This window comes from Ambystoma mexicanum, chromosome 9 (assembly GCF_040938575.1).
Source record: "Ambystoma mexicanum isolate Mex_15411 chromosome 9, UKY_AmexF1_1, whole genome shotgun sequence".
NCBI classification, from domain to species: Eukaryota; Metazoa; Chordata; class Amphibia; order Caudata; family Ambystomatidae; genus Ambystoma; species Ambystoma mexicanum.
In genome coordinates this window covers 956,670,841-956,688,840 of record NC_090931.1, presented here as the reverse complement: position 1 = coordinate 956,688,840, position 18,000 = coordinate 956,670,841, and the positions used below count along the sequence as shown (strand labels likewise).

Sequence of the window (18,000 nt, the reverse complement as noted above, 5' to 3'; positions counted from 1 at the left end):
TCAAGGTGTCTTGCTTAAGCAGCTGGGGCTGACGTCTCACTAGTAACTGAGTTGCGATAGAATTAGCAATCTCACCAAATGTTCGGAATAATATATGTCTTGTTTAGGAACTGAATAATATCTAACTCAAAATAGATCAATCGAAAATAGTAACACAATAATAATTTCCCCTGAATATGTCATGATTTGAGTGGAAATGATAAATGATCGTCTTCTGCAATATGTTTTGGGGCGAGCAGGGTGTGCGCGTTTTTTTATCGAAGCACTTTAGGCCATGGCAACTCAGAAAGTGCAGACGGTGCGCAGTTGTGACTGGCGAGAGCTAGTGAAATGTGTAGGCTCCTCATTCAAAGAAGTGACCTGCACATATCACATGACTTGTGTGCCCGTGGATCACATTAATGTCGGGCATGAGCATTTCCATATCGCTGCCTTTCAGGAGCTTGTGTTGGAATGCGTACGAAGAGACAATTGGTTACTCCTCCGGGTTGGCGGATTTAAGTGGAAGCCTGACAGCAGCTGTTCGGGCAGCAGCTGCCACAGTTTACAAAACAGAAACCGCATAGAAGTGTCAGAAAGAATGCTTCTATACATTTCACATCCCCTGTTGAAAGTAGGAGGAGGCGATATTTTGGTTTTTCACGCATTTCAAAGCGCGTCTCATTTGTGAAAATTAGGGGTGTACCGAAGTGCAGCTTCGAGTAAGTATTTGGCAGAATTCCAGCTGAAAAAAAAGCTATTCGGCTCCGGCCGAATAGTTTCTTGCTTTCGGCTCCTGCCGAATACTTTGACATTCTCATTTGAATACAATGCAACATGAACTCAGAAAGGCAAATATAGACTTCAGTTTGCTAAACTGAATAGAATTAGACCAGACAAATTGCTATCACACATCTGAAAAATATCTTATATTGTAATCTGCTCTTTAGGGCATGTTTTGTTACAGATTCTTAGACAAAAAAGGTGCTCATCTTTTATGCTTAGACTGCAACAATACAGGAACATCTTTTCTTTTGGCAAATGTTTATATGCAATGTGCACTTTTTTCAGTTGGAAAAAACAAACTGGAAGAAATGTGCATAGATACTTTCAGTTCCTGTTATGTCACTTCCCATTGCATATGTCATAGTCCCCCCTTTTCTTTTTTAAGGACTTGAGTCCTGAGTTTAACATTATCTGATATTTTATCAGGAATTATAAGTTGCATATGTTTGTGTATTGGTGAGAAAGAGTGGCTAGGATAAGGGAAAAGTGAGCAGCATTTGTTTGGGTAGGGTGAATAGTTGTGAGATGGATTTCACGCATTTCAGATTTCCTTTTAACTTGTGTCCTGCATGAGCCGACATGAACTATTTTATACATGTCTATGTGAGCTGCAAAGAAGTTTCTAAACTTGACCGCATCGACTTTGCAACTGAATAGAGAATGCAATGCGTCTCTTTCACAAAGGCAGTCCTTTTGCATTTGTAAAGCCTCCTACTTTAACTGGCACTGAATATGCAACAATCCTCTGTACATGTGGTCCCTTCATTTTGGTTAAATCTGCTTTATTTCTGGTTTCTATACTTTAAATAAAGATGCTACATTAATTACAATGCAGAGAAATAAAAGTATAGAATGCATTTAAAATGGTACTTTTTTTTTAAATAAGTATGTTTATTGAAGTTTGGAACATGATTTATTAAATAAAGCAACTATTCGGCTTCATATTCGGCTTCGGCCGAATAGTTGACAAACTATTCGGCATTTGGCCGAATAGTAAATATGCTATTCGATTCAGCCCTAGTGAATAGTGAAATGCATCAACACCGGCCACTTCCTTTATGCAATGGGGGCGTCTGAATGTGAGCATCTGTGACGAGCGCATTCGGCTAATCTGTTCCAATACCTGTTGGGAGTTTCTCGCTCCGCTTGCTTTGTCTTCACTAAGCTATTTATTCATTCTCAGTTTTGAAGTGAAGATCATTTTCTTGTGCTATTCTTCATCAAAATATTTCTATAAAGCTATTATTGGTGTAAACAGTACTTTTCCAGATGTTTATAGGCACTTTTGGCTCCATTATGTCAGCTCTTTTAATCTAAAGATACATAAATACCACCTGTTTAACTAACCTCATTTTTTTCCCATTTTGTATACCTCCACTGCTTCAATTAATTTCACTTTGCATACTGTATGCCATCTGTGATCTCTGCAACCAGCCCCTGGATGCCCATGGGCTTTGCGCGCTTCTACACATGTAAACATAAATAAATAAAATATGTTCTTGGTCCCTGTATAACAAAACCCTTAGAGCTTGTCTGAATGGGCACTCTGAATTGGTGACGAATTCCCTTTTTTGCGTTGAAGCCAATGAAGGTTTGTTGTTTGTGTACTAGCCTCAAATAACAACACATGGTACAAACAATATGTACTTTAATACATCAAATAGGAAAGTGGTTGACATTACGATTTATAAAAAAAACATACATACATCATATACAGTATTGCAGTTGGAGTTCTGCAATGCAGAGTAAATATATTTGCAGAGCAGTAATGCAAATACGTGCTGTTGTCATGATTAATCCAGGTAATGGCGGTATCCAGTCCTAATCTCAACAAAGAGATCTCCGTGTACCACATATTCTTGTCATAAAAATGTCCTATGTTGTATTCTGGTCTTGCATTTAGTATCTCCACACACTAATAATGACATGCCACGATTTAGCCAAAGTTGCCACCAAGCACTTGCCCCAAACTCTAACAGGATCTGAGTTAGAAAAGTGAATTAGCACTAGACTTCCTAGTGACCCATGTGCTTTAAATAAAAAAAAATAAAAAAATATCTTTCTCTAGGGTTCCCAGAATAGAAACACCCACCACAGAGTCCAGAACCAGGACACATATATACATCCCTGGGACAGATTCACTTGAGTAATGGTATCTGGCACTAAAATAATAAAATACATTTTGAGAGTGAAACACTTGAAAAGACACACGTTTGAAAACAAGAAGTGAGGAACAGAAGCAATCAGTCAATATAATCAGGAGGTCGGGTGACTATGGGGGAATTAGGGGTTTCTCTTTGTTTTAATGTTAACCAAAAACCATTATAAAAGGGCAGAACCATAGATGCCTTTGAGGAAAGGAGGATGAAGTGTCAGGAAGACAAAAGTGAGGGGTACAGCCCAGTGCCCCATAATCATTTCAGAGAAAAATGTATAAATGAAGGATGGGAAGCACGAATTGAAGGAAGGAGGGAGGACATGACTATGCTGTCAGGAGGGGAGTAGAAGAGAGGCACAGCATAGCATTTACAAATGGAATATATTTTCAAACTTGCTTTGTTAACTTAAAGTGATAACAATTCAAACTATACAAACAGGGTGTATTTCAAAAGTTTCATTTTTGAGATTTCTTTTAACTTGTACTCCAAACTTCAAGTTTTCAAACTAATGGCCTATACAATCTTTGGGAATGCAGCACCCTGTATTTGAAAAATGTCGCTCGTGTCAATATTAGGGTATGGATGTCAATACATGTCAAGATTATTACAAGGAATGTTTTTGGTCATGATTATAGCAGGGGGAGATTTTTGCTCACAAGTGTATGACATAGAACAGTAACATATGGCTTCAAAAGTACATTTGCGAAACAAACTTCATTAAGTGAGGACAAAATAAAATTCCCTAGAGCACTGAAAGAAATCTAGTTGCAAATTGACAACTGGATTCTGAAAAAGAGATGGATGTTCATGATAATGATTTTCCCAGAGCCAACACAAATTTTGATCCAGGTCCACAAGATATGCTTGACAATGGTATCATATGCTGTCTTCTTAAAGAATAGTCTCCGGCTATAGAATCAAAGCCGAGGGATTAGAAAAAATGAAAGAACACTCTTCGTTCTTCTATGCTCGTGATGTTGGACAGTCATCAACTGCCCTGGACTCCTGTCTTCTTCTGCAGTAAAGGCACTGCCGATATGCAGTGTTCCAAGAAGCAAAATACTGAGACTTTGTTCATAGTCTTCAGATTGATTTCAAAATGGAAACAAATCTGTGTTCGAGAGACCGGGCATGTGTAGAATGTTGATGAAGAAATGAGGTTTAGCAATGAGAAATTGCTTTGTTCATGCCCATTAAGGAGTTCCTTGACATTACAAGTGTGCAGGTTGATTTAAGATCCTAGCAAAAGAAAATCTAAAGGACAAGAGTATACAAGAAAAAGATGTAAAAGATAGAAGAACACACATTTTAAAAAAAACAGAGGTGAGCATTAAACATGGAAAGTGGTTCATAGGTTTTAGTTACCATGATCTGGACCAATTCACACGCAAATAGGAAGAGAGCAGTGCTTTCAACGGCTGCCATGGGGAGCAGAAACAAGCCATTTTTATATTTAGATCTTTTGTTTCAGCTTAGTTCTTGTTATAGTTTCCCATTTACGCATAATCTACTACAACTTCATAATGTGTTATCTTGAACATGTATATTTGTTTTTCTCTTTCAAGTTTGCCTCACGGGAAGGCTGTTTGCACACATGAATGCAGTCATAATGAAACCCTGAGAAGTGTTTATTCACAAAGTGAAACATAATGTACAGTTTTTAGTTTAATTACGCTATATACAGTAACATCATATGCAATGCACACGCTGTTTTAAATCCTTCAATTTTGCAGAACAAATTAAAGGTCTTCTCCTGTGTCAAAAAATCGAATGTGTTCTGTTCAGTTATCTGTAAAGAAAATGTGAGATGGAGTTAGTGGTTTCATTTGTGCATGTTGACTTTTTTGAGAGACACAGTTGCTTATTATTAAGCCAGTGTTTTGTAAGAAAGGTTTGGATTAGGATCAGGTCAGAAAGGAAATTGGTATGAGGAGGGTGAGGAAATGTGCATGTTAAATATATGTCATAAAGGCTGTAGCTATGTTATCACTCTTTCTGACTCTTTTCTTTCTGTGTAGTCTTTGGTTGAAAGTCATCATGTGCTGTGGTAAATCAAACTTGCTTCCTCCCCCTCCCCCCATAGGATCAAAGCTAGACAATAACTTTACCATCTTCAGTCAGCAGTAATCACATTGAACCCGTTAAGTGCTCCCAGTCTTCGTATCCAGGGGACGCTATAGAGATCCTTAACCGAGAAGTCCAGGAATCGCAACCAGATAGGAATAAAGTGATCCGCTCCCTCGGCAGCAACCAGTGTTATGTTCATTAGAACTAATATTCTCTGCATAAGCTTAGAAGGAACCCCAGACTTATCAGAGGCAACATTGCCATGTTGCTAGTATATGAAGCTGAGTTATCAATCAGATGTATTTATTTATTTATTTATTTATTGGTCATTTGTAATGTGCACTATACAGCAAGAATTGTGTTTCACGGCGCATCAAAACAAGGGGGGAAATATGGATGAGGAAGGTAAAAAACAAAAACAAAATGTTCTTAAAAGGTTTTGAAATATTCAGAACGTACAAGTGCTATTATATGAGGGCAGGGGACGAGGAGGAGGACTGGAAGTGCAGGAAAGGGGTAGAGGGAAGAAAACAAACAAAACATTTTGACTAGGTCGTGAGATGATTTGGAATGTGTAAGTGCTAAACATTAAAAGCAACAAAATAAAGAAAAAAGGGGAGAGAGAGAGGGGAAGGCGAGTGTAGGAGGGGAGGAAAGTAATACAGAAAAGATACAACAGAAATAAAGCAGCAACGAAAGTAGTAGGGCTGCAGAGAAAAATGCCAGTTATCAATGCAAGAAATAACAGTATACTATCACAGTAGGTAGGCAGCAGCGAAGTGACAAGGATGCAGAGATAGCATAACAAAACACTGCAAGAATTACAGAGAACATTACAACCATGAGTAAAACACTGAGGTACAATAGATCACAGAAAGGAAATAGGCCTTAGAAGCCATGGCAGCAGAATAAAGTTAATGGACAAAAGGTGGGAGCAGGTGTCAGCAGAGAAATGAGTCGGAGTTAATGGAGCAGTCAAGAGGCAAGACTGATAAAGTATGAAGTGAGATAAGGAGTGTAGAGAGAACGATGAGTGAACATATCAATGATCTGGATCAGGAGAGAGATGATGAAAGAGTCATTTGGGGGGTGGGGATACATGGATCACGCAGTAGGAGAGGACACCCCGAAGGCAGGCAGAATGTTGTGCAGGCAAGACCCAGGATGAGGCTCCAAGTGCGATAAATGGATTAGATACAGGGTCAGGAAAAGAGCACAGCCATAGGTGTGGAGGAGAGGCTAGAAGGCTAGCATGAATGCAGGGCACGCCGCCAATGCAAGAGTGAGGCAGCACTTGCCTTTAGAAAATAGTGCTTGATGCAGTGACCAACCAAGGTTGCAGGTCTCACGGAACATCAAGCAAACAGAGACACACAGGGGAGCCGCATGGCACATCGGCCCGGCCGGACAGGCCAGAGAGGCGGCGGTCTTGATTTGGGCTTTAGTGCGGGCTTCGCCGGCTGGCTCCCTGGGATTGGCCCATAGATGAAAAAAGTCGGCCAATCAGCCCCATGCAGCAAAAAGACCAACAACGCTAATGCAGCAAGGTTGGACAAAGGCGGCAGCCATTTTCAAAAAGGCACGCTGCCATACATTCTCAATGCTGAAGCCTGGAAGGGCTTACGTCTTTAGGTGAAATTCAGGCCGTGGATGGTGCAGAGGGCATTGCAGGCTGTCGGCAAGGGCATCAATGATGATGTTAAGTCACCCTCGCAGCTTACAGCCTGAGACCCTCCTCGCTGCTCTTCCTATGGGGAGTTCCCAAAACACGTAACTACACCTATACAATATGGGAGATCCTATATCTGACTTCCTGTCGATCCCCTAAGTTGTGGGCACCGCCTCACATTTAAGCATAAGCTCTCCATTCCTCAGACACTCTAACTTTCAATGATTGAATTTTCCTAGGCAAACATATTAAGTTTTCCAGGTCACTGTGCCACGCAGCCTTACAGAGACATGGCACACCAGCCACTTTAAGTCCCTAGGCTGGAACATCAACGAACAAATATGACACTTGCTAGAGGGCCGCTTCTGGCGCTATGTTTTGAAAATGCCTCAATCAACATAAATGACGATTCTAAGGCATGAATTGTCACTGAACTCACTCCATAGTAGAATCATGTGGAAATCCATGTCTGTGCTGCTCTCGAATCCCCTGACCCGGCATATCGAATTTTTGTCAATAAGCCCGATTTGATGTGTTCAGGTTTGTTAAATCTCTGGACTCAGCAAATATTGGCATTACTGTCAGCTGGCGATATTGACAAAGACGATTTGTTACAACGACCACAGTATGGCAAGAAAAAATTTGATGCATGGGCTTGGACTGTAAATCAGGAAAAACGAAGTATGTCACTCTCCATCAAGTCTCTAGGATGCTCTCAGAAAAAACTAAATGTGCAGGCCAGGTATCTGCTCCATTGTCCATCTCGCCACCATCGAACTCAATTTCTTAAAATGTGCACAAACACTTTGAAAACAAAAGAGATTCTGTGGCAATGCAACGACAAATCAATTACGGACAATCTCTGTCGCTTTTACCATATAGCGATTGAATCCTCAAAACATTTAGTAATTGAATGTGCTCAAACCTCTAGTCAACATACTTTACATCTTGGCAATTTTGCCCAGCAAGATGGTGACATGGATGCTTGGTGGGCTACGATTATCTCGGGCAGCAATATCAATCTTGTATGTGCGACAGTAAACTATTTAGACATGCTTCTAACTACTGATCCTTAAGTGTTATGCGATATCAATCTGAAGTGGAGTGGGTTCACTTAAAATGAACTAAACTGTGGTGGTATCGTCATTGATGGATTATGTGGTGGCGCATTGTAATGTATTTCTCTTTTCTTCTCTTCCTTTTGACTTACTTTTTAAATTTGAAAGCTAACGATTGATGTTGGCTTGGTACTAAGGCACTTGAAGCAAAAGTTTGAACCTTGTGTTCTAAACTGTAGTACTCTTTTCAATAAAATAAAAAAATTAAAAAAAATAAAAAAAGTCCCTAGACGTAGATTCATTCTGCCTACAATAAGAAAGGGGGGAAATACTCCCAACCAGAATTGGGAAACATAGGGCATGTAGGAGCCTGCCCAATGCTTCCACCCACACAGCTGCATGGATTTGTTCTGAGTAGTGGTACCAACAGAACAGTGACAGGAAGAAAGGAGCTCTAATATTGTTATGAAGGGAGAAGAGTGGATCACACTTCTCGCCTCTCTGTAGTAGCATGGGGGGAGCAAATAGTATCCCATTAGGGTGTATCAAAGTGATGTTAAGTCGCAAAAACAATGCACATTGTGAAAATCCTCAGGGTTAAACTAGGGCCAAACCGAAGAAAGGTAATATGTTTCATGCCTATCGAGCATTGGGGCTGCAGTGTTGTTGGAAGGATATAATCTGACAGCAGGTGAACACCTCTGGTGTTTCGGCCTGAGGAATTATGGACGACCTCGGCCAAGACAGCGTTACTTTGAGACTCACTTGCGTGTGGGAGTAATAGCACTTCATCTTTTCCTACATCAGTTCTAAACTCTTGGCAGGGAATCAGTTAACTTAAGATGCAAGTTATTGAGGCATCTGGATTGAAAATTCAGCTGTGTACATTTGTGCACAGTCCTTCCCTCTGGCCCCCGAAAGAATTATATGGTGGAAGAGTAAGCCCATTCAGTTGTTCCATCTTCTGCCTTTGATAATTCACCCTGTCTCCCTCTGAGCAGCATCCCTCCCCCCAGTGGCCACCATGGAAAAGGAGAAGGGACTACGTGACAATAGAAATGAGGCAAATGTTACAAAGGCAAAGCCCTCGGGGTGAAGGAATGCAGTAGACGTCCAGTTTTCTTACTACATAAGGGTGATGGTTGAGGTTCGTGAATGCTTGGTAGTTACAGCTAGTGATCATTGTTGCCATATACAGAAAGGGTACCCAAGTAAGATAGACCAGAGGGTTAATGCATCTGCTGAAGAAATGTGTGTTTTGGCAGGGGTGACCCTTTCATCTTAGTGCGGTTGGTAAAATTAGTACAATATTGACACCTGTTATTTAGAGTATCATAGAGCTGCATGCCTGTAAATCCCAGCTCTATGTTGAAACCAGGATAACTTGTGGAGGGATGCATTAAAGGTCTTGCTTGTGGATTGTCCTGTTGAATCGCCATTCATGGAGCCGTGAGCCATAAAGCTTGTGCCCGGTTACTAAAACAATAGCCCCACTCCACCATTGGGATCTGCTTTATAGTATCAGGTCTTGTTATTGGAGGTTAGAGGGCATCATCATGAAGCCAATGGACAGCCTATGAGAAGACTTTGAAGAAAGGACTCAGACTCCAAGAAGCAAGAAGGCCGTGGGCGATGGAGAGTCTCCCCACACTTTCCCTTGAGCCTCTTTTCCAAACACAAGACTTTTAATTATGGTTTCAATTCACCTGGACACGCTGGCTCTCATTAGGACGTTGCCGCTAGGCGGCCTACCGGCAACCTCGTCTTAGCATTTCCGTCTCCTGACATCCCGGTGCTACTAGGATATCACAGGCAGCAGAGGAACTGTAAGATCCCATTCCTGTGGACTCGCACTGGCACCATTATTAATGGTGCCAGTGCTTCAGTGAAAAATCTGCTTGTAGGGACCTGAACTCCCGGCAGGTTAGGCCTGCTGGTTGTTCAATGCCCCGACCAGCAGACTCAGAGTGACCCGGTCTGGCATTACCGGCAACTTTATCCGACCTCAGAAGAACAAACAGCTCAGTGGGCCTGGCTGGGATCTACCTGCTGATCTACCGCAGACACTCTAAGAATTGCTCAGAAGGAGCATGAGGGTAGAATGAATGGGTAGCTTTATTGGCATCTATGGTAAGGAGTAATGCCCGAGGGCGGAGCTCAATGTATAGAAATTGTCAAGTAAAATTAATTGTAACAGTTCAACTAAAAATAATTTACCTCTGGATGAAAGCAATGAATGGATCAGAGCAGGCTAGCCATGAAAGATGTGAATAGCAACAGGCTACTAAGCTTATGGTTTATCTGCTTCTGTTTGCGAGACAAAGAGAGAAAAGCGATGTAATTGTGGTGCAGAGATGCCTAGTTCAGGCAGAAAGACAACGAAGAAGCGCATTAAAACCGAGTAGAAGATACAGTATAATAATAATATCACATTTTATACAGCACTTCATGATGGATTCCTCCCGCTTCTATGCACTGTATTAACAGTTGTTAGTATTACCCAGTCTAATAATACTCAATGCATTGTCTTCGGAAGGATGAAGAATAGAGTGGGCCCTGCAGGGATTAAAACGTGCATCCTACTGGTTGACCTGCCCTTGGCTGGAGGCAGGCACTTAAACTCACTGAGCTATCCTCCCAGCTGCACAGGTTCATCCATATACGATAAATACAAGTACAAATTGCATTTACTCAACTCAGTTAGAGTCTTGTGGCATGGATGACCCATCAGAAATCAGGACACCTTTATTCCTCAAAAGTGTGTGTGTGTGTGACATTGAGCACACAGACAAGGTAAGTTACTCAATGAAGGCTGCTCTTTCTGTCTGCTTATCGCCTCCGTTTGTGCGCTCTTCTTTTGGGCAGCCCTAGGCACACCGGGTCTGTTTGGTACACAGTCAAAGCAGTATGTGCTCTGCTTCTGTAGTGTTTTTTGCTAGAATGATCTGACCCCAGTCTGTGTCCGTCTTAAGAGGCCTATAATGGAGTAGGTAGCTCACTGTTCCTCTTAAGAAGCCTAAAATGTAGTCGAATTCTCTCCGTTTTGCTTAAGATGCCTAAAAGAGAGTAGACAGCTCACTTCCTCTTAGGAGGACTAAAATCGAGTAGACTGTTCAGTGTCCCTCGTAAGATGCCTAAAATGAAGTAAACTGCTCAGTCACCTCTTAAGATGCATAAAATGGTGTAGACTCCTCAGTAGCCCTGTTAAGATGCCTACCATGGAGTAGACTGCTCTGTATCCTTCTTAAGATGCCTACGATGTGGTAGAGTGGTCTGTTTCCCACTTAGGATGCCTAAAATGGAGTAGACTACTATGTAGTCCCGGTAGGATGCTAGAATGCACTGGCTTCAACTGCAAGGCAGTATCATCTTCAAATCCTGTTGTCATCTACAAGCTGTCATCCTGAAGTCCCCAAGCTACCTCACTGAGAAACTCAGCATCTCCAGCGGTCTGCGATCCACCAGAAGTAAGGAAATGCACAGACTTGTATTATGACAGTGCAGGAAGGAAAGAACCAGAAGACAGGCTTTCTCTGTCTAAGCTCCAAGCCTCTGAAACCTCCTCCCCGTCAACATTAGACTTGCCCGATCACTTCTACAGTTCAGGTAAGAACTCAAGACCTTCCTCTTCAAGGAATGGCTCCTCCTTATCACCTATGGTCCACAAACCCTGTAATCCCACACTACCTGAGACTCTGTGATCTGCTCCCCACTGTCCCACCCCCCTCTGGTTCCTTGTAGATCTCTTGCTGCCAATTGCCTGGGTCTGCGCTCAATAATAATAATAATAATAATAATAATAATAATAATAATAATAATAATAATAATAATAATAATAATAATATGGAGTAAATTGCTCTGTGTTCCTCTTAAGATACTTAACATTGACTAGATTTCTCTGTGTGCCTCTCCAGATGACAGATATAGAGGAGACCTCTCTACAGATGAATACTGTAGGAACGTAGTCTTAAGAGTGACACTCCCTGATCCTTGGCAGTGGTGTACATTCCAACACGCCGTGTGTATCTTATCCTCAATTGAAAGGCCCTTTTTAGGGAGGAAGATGGGGGGCATGTGTGTGACATAAAATCAAGAAAAGACAAGCATGCAATATGTTGAGTCTTACCTCCTGCAAACAACACACAAGTCTTTTTACATTCGTCTTCCGTGTCATACCGATTGGCGTTTCCATTGCAGCCTCCGTACCAAAACTGTGCACATGCATTGGCTTGCTTGTCATAGTACCATTTAATTATGTACGTCCGGCAAGTCCCCTGGTCCAGTGTTAACAAACAGCGGGGGTCGTGGGTAGACACTAAAAAATAAAATCACAATTCTTAGCACAAGTAAACATCAGTACAGAACCCTGCCCTACAAAAAGACAACTCCTGCTTGTACACAACAGCGTCACCCTGCATAATCAGCCAGGAAACTGTGGTTTGTTTGTGGGTGTGGGAGTCAGTAACACAAGTTCCTGTTCTGCAATGTAATGTACCCAGGTCTGATGTAAGGTGACTTCTGCCATTTGGGTGGCCTCTTCTTCGCTACCATCAATATTGATCTTTTCTCTGTTCAGGCAGCACCTTCTCTGCTTCAGTCTGAAGTGTGTGCGGGTGTGGGGTTCTTTGCGAACATGCAAGCATTGCATCAACTATTGGCCACCTTATCCAGTGGGGTCCCTATGGGTCATCTCTGGTGCTCGTATATACAGTGCTTAGCAAGTGCTGAAGGTCTGCATCTTGAAAGATCTGCTCTTGTCTTTGTTGGTGTAGTTGCCATTGAGAAAGCAGCCTCTTTGCATGGGATCTGATTTTGCACTTTCTAAGTGCTGCCCTCCCTACTTTGGCCTCCCTTAGGAAGATAGTTTCTTTGCATGGGAGTATGTTGCATGTCACACGCTTCACACTACTGTCACACATGAATAACCCACACCTAAAGGTGTTCTGCGTGGTCCACTACTCAACCATCGGTAGCATTACTCATCTTTGCAGTACGTCACCGTCTCAACCCTTACCAAAACATTGCATACCTATTTGCCCATTGTTCATTCGTAGGTCATAATGAGTGACCATTGTGTCAATGTTCCTGGTGTCTGTGCTCTGATATACTAGGTATTGATATCAGACCTGCCTGGCCTTTTTTCCTGCTTGCAATTCCTCAAATTTAGCATCTGATTTTAGCAGTTTTAAACGAGTCCTGTTTTTCGGAGGAATCCCTGAACAGCGCTTGTGATTACTGCATTAAAATCGTGGCCTCTGTTAGCTTTGCCTACTAACATTAACTATATTAGCTCTGCCCGTTACATCACCATGGATGAAATGCTTGCCTGATATGTAGGCTCTTGCTTCAGAGACGTTCTCTTATGACATCCTGATCTTGTGCCATTTCTTGTTCATCTCTTGGCTCTTTTTCTCATGGACACCATTGAACCAAACAGGCAGACATTAAGTGCCTCTCGGTTTCCCTTTGCAGAAAACAGAACTCTTGAATTCTCAGCTTACCCCAGGGGTTCGAGTCCTTCCCTGCAGTCGCTATTCCCTGCGGGTGGACTCTTTACACCACTATGATATAGCCCTTTAAGAACGGAATACGGTTGAGTGATTCCGTCTGGACCACCTGGATCCAGGCCAATCGCCACATACCATTACAACATTTTACATATTATATTGACCATGCCTTTGTAAAATACTCAATGCCATTTGATAACATACACATTTGCTGCACACTTTGCCTCAAGCAACCAACTCATCTCCACTCCTACCTCTGTCTTCTTTCCACCTGTATTACCCTTGTTATCATAGGATAACAACACTTGGCACAGATATTAGAAGCCATAACACCAAGATGGATTAACTGTATGTAGGCACCTCATTATCCCGACCTTCATTTTCATGAACATATGCCAATGTCAGGATAATGATCCCCTTTCCAACTTGTCCTAAATTGGGGGGTGTGCCCGTGGGGACCTGGGGGTCACCCTATGCCCTCATTATTTTCAGCCCTCCTCCTCCCAGTACCCTTACACACTTACCCTTCAAAACCATCCCTCTATGTCTAGGCACACATTGTCAATGTTAACAAATTGCACTTTCGGCAACATGTACCAACAAAAAGCAATTCCTTAACATTTTGGCATGAAAACCGAGCATACCAATGAAACAGTCTACAGCAAATTAACTTTAAGGGATGGAGTTGCTCACTACATTTTCATATTTAGGCATTGACCTCTGTATTAAAGATTACTTTTTCACTTGCTTATAACATTGACACAAATGAACCAGAGTTGATAAAGTTTCACATCAGATACTTTTTTGGCAGCCTGTTTTGGCATGCCAGATTTGGTGTGCATTGATTCAGCTTTTTAAATATTCAAAGCATGTGGGGGAAAGGAATCAGGTTTTTATGAGTCTTAAGGTATTATCCCAACTGTGTAAACCCGTTAGCACAGACCAACACCACTTTTCATAGGTAGCAAGCTTGTGTCTTATAAACTTATTTTCTTTTTGATTTATGTGAATACTGACTTTAAAGTAAGTTCTAACTTTTTGCTAATCCATTTTACGGATTTGTGTTATGCATACTACGACAGAACCGCACTCTTACTCTAAAGTCCCCTTGTAAAGTATCTCATCTTCGTAACATGAATTACTCCAGCCAGTCGTCATACATTATTTAGGGTTAGATGTCTAGACTAGAAATATTATTTGTTGCCTCTGGGCACTGCATAGCACTTTTCTAGACGTTGTAGTGGTTTCATCCACATTCTAAAGTAGTCCTTTTTGTGACTTTAGATCTCAACTTTTGTGTAAAATGAATACATCATTTCATAATAGGGGCTGGATGGAATAGTAAACAATTATATTATTCGTTAACTTTTTTGTAATTAAAACTACTCATTCTTTTTAAAAAGACAGCTTAATCAAGTTCAAGAGTCATTCAGTATTTACCCAAACAGGAAAATAGGAAAGCCGAGTTTAAAGAGTGCAAAAAATAACAGAGAAAAGATGGAAAGAACAGCACAATCATGTCAATCTAGTTTAGTCTTTTTTGTAAATCATCTTCAAAACGGTGTCATTGACGTAAGGGCAAGAAATTGACTTTAATGTCATTTATTTTCAACTAGCTTTTTGAGAACAAGTCACAAGATTACAAATTAAAGACAGATTGAAAAATGACAGGTCCAGGACAACCCTCAGGCCAGTCTAGTTGCTCTTCGGTACCACAAAAATCCTGAAGTAGAAACTGCAGCCCCTGTCCGATTGAGGTACCGGTTCTACCGCCTGCATCTCCAAGAGTGAAAGGACCTTTTGCAAAAGAGGCAGGGACCTGATCTGATGAAGAGGAGGAGAGAATGGTAGAGGAAAAGGAAGAGGAAGACTGAAGCCCGTGGAGACTATGGATAGGATCCAAGGGTTCTTGAAATAGATGCTTCCAAGTCGGACCCCCACTGGAGAGCTGTGTTATCCAACCTTGATGTCACTGTTTCTTGGTGTCGGAGGTGGGTGCAAAGGAGGTGGAGCGGAAAAACCCACGCTAAGTCCTCTGCTGCTTCCTCCTGTTGTTGCTGGGCGACCTGTCAGACCTCCACATACCACGGTCCCGGAACCCCTTGAAGCCAGTGAAAGCGCAGGGTTTAAATTCCGTCCTGCCCTGAGACTGAGGGAAGGACTTCTGCCCTAGCTTTGGATGGTCAAGCACTTGGCAGTTTGAGTGGAGGTTTTCTTTTTTGTGAGCTCATCATCGGTTGACGAATGTAAGAAGTTCACACCCTCAAAGGGCAGACCAGGATCCACTCTTGTATGTCAGATGAAAACTTAGTGGCATGCATCCACGCCGTCCTTCTCATTTTGACACCCAGGCACAACCCTCTGCTGGCTGTGTTGATGTGGGAGACCGAAAACTCCATGAGGTGCTGTACAATGGCCCGGCATCTGCCAGACTGGACTTGAAGGAGGCTTGCCTCTCCAAAGGGAGATCGGGCAGAAACTCCCCGAGCTGGTTAGCCAAGGCTAAGAGGGTGTCAGTGTTGGCTTGCAATAGATGCAGTCCCAAAATGGCATACAAGTGTTTGCCCAAAGACTTGAGGAACTTGTCCTCCTTAAAAAGACAACTGGAGGTGGCTCCCATGGAGGAAGATGATTAAAGACGACGACGGTTTAGAATATAGTGAGGCCACAGCCACCACTGACAAATGTGGCTGTGGGTGTGAAGCCTGTTCATCAGCCTGAACCTGCTGTCCAACTTCTTGTTCATCTGGGCGTTGGCCCTGGGCTTCTCCCAGACCTTTCTTGCTACCTGCAGGATATCCTTCTGCAGAGGGTTGCCAGACCGGATCATGACGCGCTTGCCCAAATCCTCTGCTAGCACTCCCGACTCCTGGGGGGCTTCCTCAGGTAGAGAGACCCCCAAAAACATTGCCAGGCTGTCATGAAAGGCCTTTACAGATGCCAAGGGCTCATTGTCCTGGGTGTCATTGCCCCCCCCTTTTTTATAGACTGAGGGGAGTTTGGGCCCTGGGACACAGATGCCGATGGGCGATTGGCTCCCTAAGTCAGGAGCCAATGGCTGTTGAGGGGGAGGCATTAGTGGTATAGGAGGAGGTGGAGGGGTCTGAACAACCGATAGGACCTCGACCGGGGAGGGAGTGCTGGTGGAATAGTCGGAGGACCCAGAGGAGGAGGCCAGGGAGGCACCACCGCCTTTACTATATCCTTCATGAGCCCTGTTATCTGAGGGGAATGCATGAAGAGGAGGAAACGCATGAAGAGGAGGAAACACATGAAGAGGAGGAAACGCTTGAAGAAGCGGTCCTTGCTAGTCACCGGATCCCTAGGGGCCTGGCTCTCCGAGGTGCTGGGTCTCCTCTCCTGATCAAAACGCAGAGGTGCCTGAGGCATGTAGCCGTAAGATGTAACCGTAAGACTGTGATGGGTAGATGTACCCCTGAGGAGACCAGATGTACCATACAGTCCGATGCCGCTTCCAGAGTGAAGGGGACTGGAACCTTCTTGCAAGGCCCATTCAATGAACAAAAGCACGGGCGGGCCCAGCGTCAAATCCAAAATGGTCACCAGCCTAGCAGGCTCTGCCACGTGCCTATGCTCCATTTTGGGATCTTGCGCCATGCCCTGCGCGAGAGGGCAGAAAGGTGTTTAGCCACGAGAGGCCTCAGACATGGGAGGATACAGCTTGGGTCTTGCACCCGAAGCAGAAGCGTCAACCTCTGAGATTACTCTGGTAGGCGCTGAGCCATCTGCCGGCTGGCCGGTAGTCATAATGCCCTGAATCACAACCACGGAGCGAGCTATGGTAAGCTGGGTGCCATTGGCACCTGCACCGTTAGTCGTGCTGGATCGCGCCGAGGACTGACTCTTGTAGGCGGCACACGATGATTCTTTACCCCTTGGGGTCGAAGAAGATGATGAACTTGATTGCCCTTCTGAGGATGGCCCAGTAAGGCCCGTGAGTCCCTCTGTTTGGGAGTCGGTAGCCTTGACAGCCTCAGAAGTGTGCCCGGTCCCCTTGGCTTGTGAGCCGGTAGTCTTAGAGGCCTTGGGCCTGACAGAACCTGAATCGGAGGAACCCTTGCCTGTGGGAACCTCAGGGAAGGAGGTGCCAAGCTGAGGAGCCATGCTGAACAGAGGGCCTACCTTGTCTTGATGAGAGGTCCTGGAGACAAAGTCCTTATGCTGTGCCAAAGAAAAAGTGTGGAATATCTTCCTCCAACACGATATCAGGGTCCGGCTTGACTGAATTCCACAGGAGCTGATGCTGGCCCTGACACACGACAACCAATTCTTTAATGCCCTGTGGCCGAGAGCGCTGCAAGCCGCACACACGTCCCAGCGGTGATCAGGCCCCAGGCACTGAAGGCAGAGTGCATAAGGGTCCAAGGCTGGGAATGAGCGGTCGCACAAAGCACATCTCATGAACCCTCCTGCATCTGACATGCACGGGGGGAGGCGAGGCACCGAAGGGAGGTCGAAGATGATAGAAAAACAAAGAAGAGGCGCAAACGGAAAGTAAAAAAGTTTCTGCACTGGCTGCCAGGTCCGACACTGTATGTTTGGAAAAACGGACTGAGGTGAGGCACCAGAGGGCGAGGCCTCGGCAGGACATTCCCACACCCGAAGCTGCGGCCCTGCGCGCTATTCTAAATTCAAAGGGGAAGCTCAATTTTTCACTGCAAAGGTTCCGGTACCGTCCCCATGTTGGGGGACACCCACAAGGATGGAGGAAAGGGGACAGGATGTATGAGTAGTACATTTTATCAACCCCCTAA

The 18,000-nt window shown here is 43.6% G+C and overlaps 1 protein-coding gene across 1 annotated transcript in view; it reads right to left on the bottom strand.

Annotated features, from left to right (window-relative positions):
• Positions 1 to 2,396: 2,396 nt before the first annotated feature.
• LOC138488828 (collagen alpha-1(XXVIII) chain-like) overlaps positions 2,397 to 18,000 on the bottom strand; it is a 324,042-nt gene continuing 308,438 nt past the window's right edge. Inside the window, exons 36-37 of the mRNA XM_069616159.1 lie at positions 11,845 to 12,033; positions 2,397 to 4,713 (exon numbers count right to left, since the gene is read on the bottom strand). Of these exons, the coding sequence (XP_069472260.1) occupies positions 4,706 to 4,713; positions 11,845 to 12,033 (197 nt within the window). The 3' untranslated portion in view covers positions 2,397 to 4,705. The remainder of the gene's footprint in view (positions 4,714 to 11,844; positions 12,034 to 18,000) is intronic.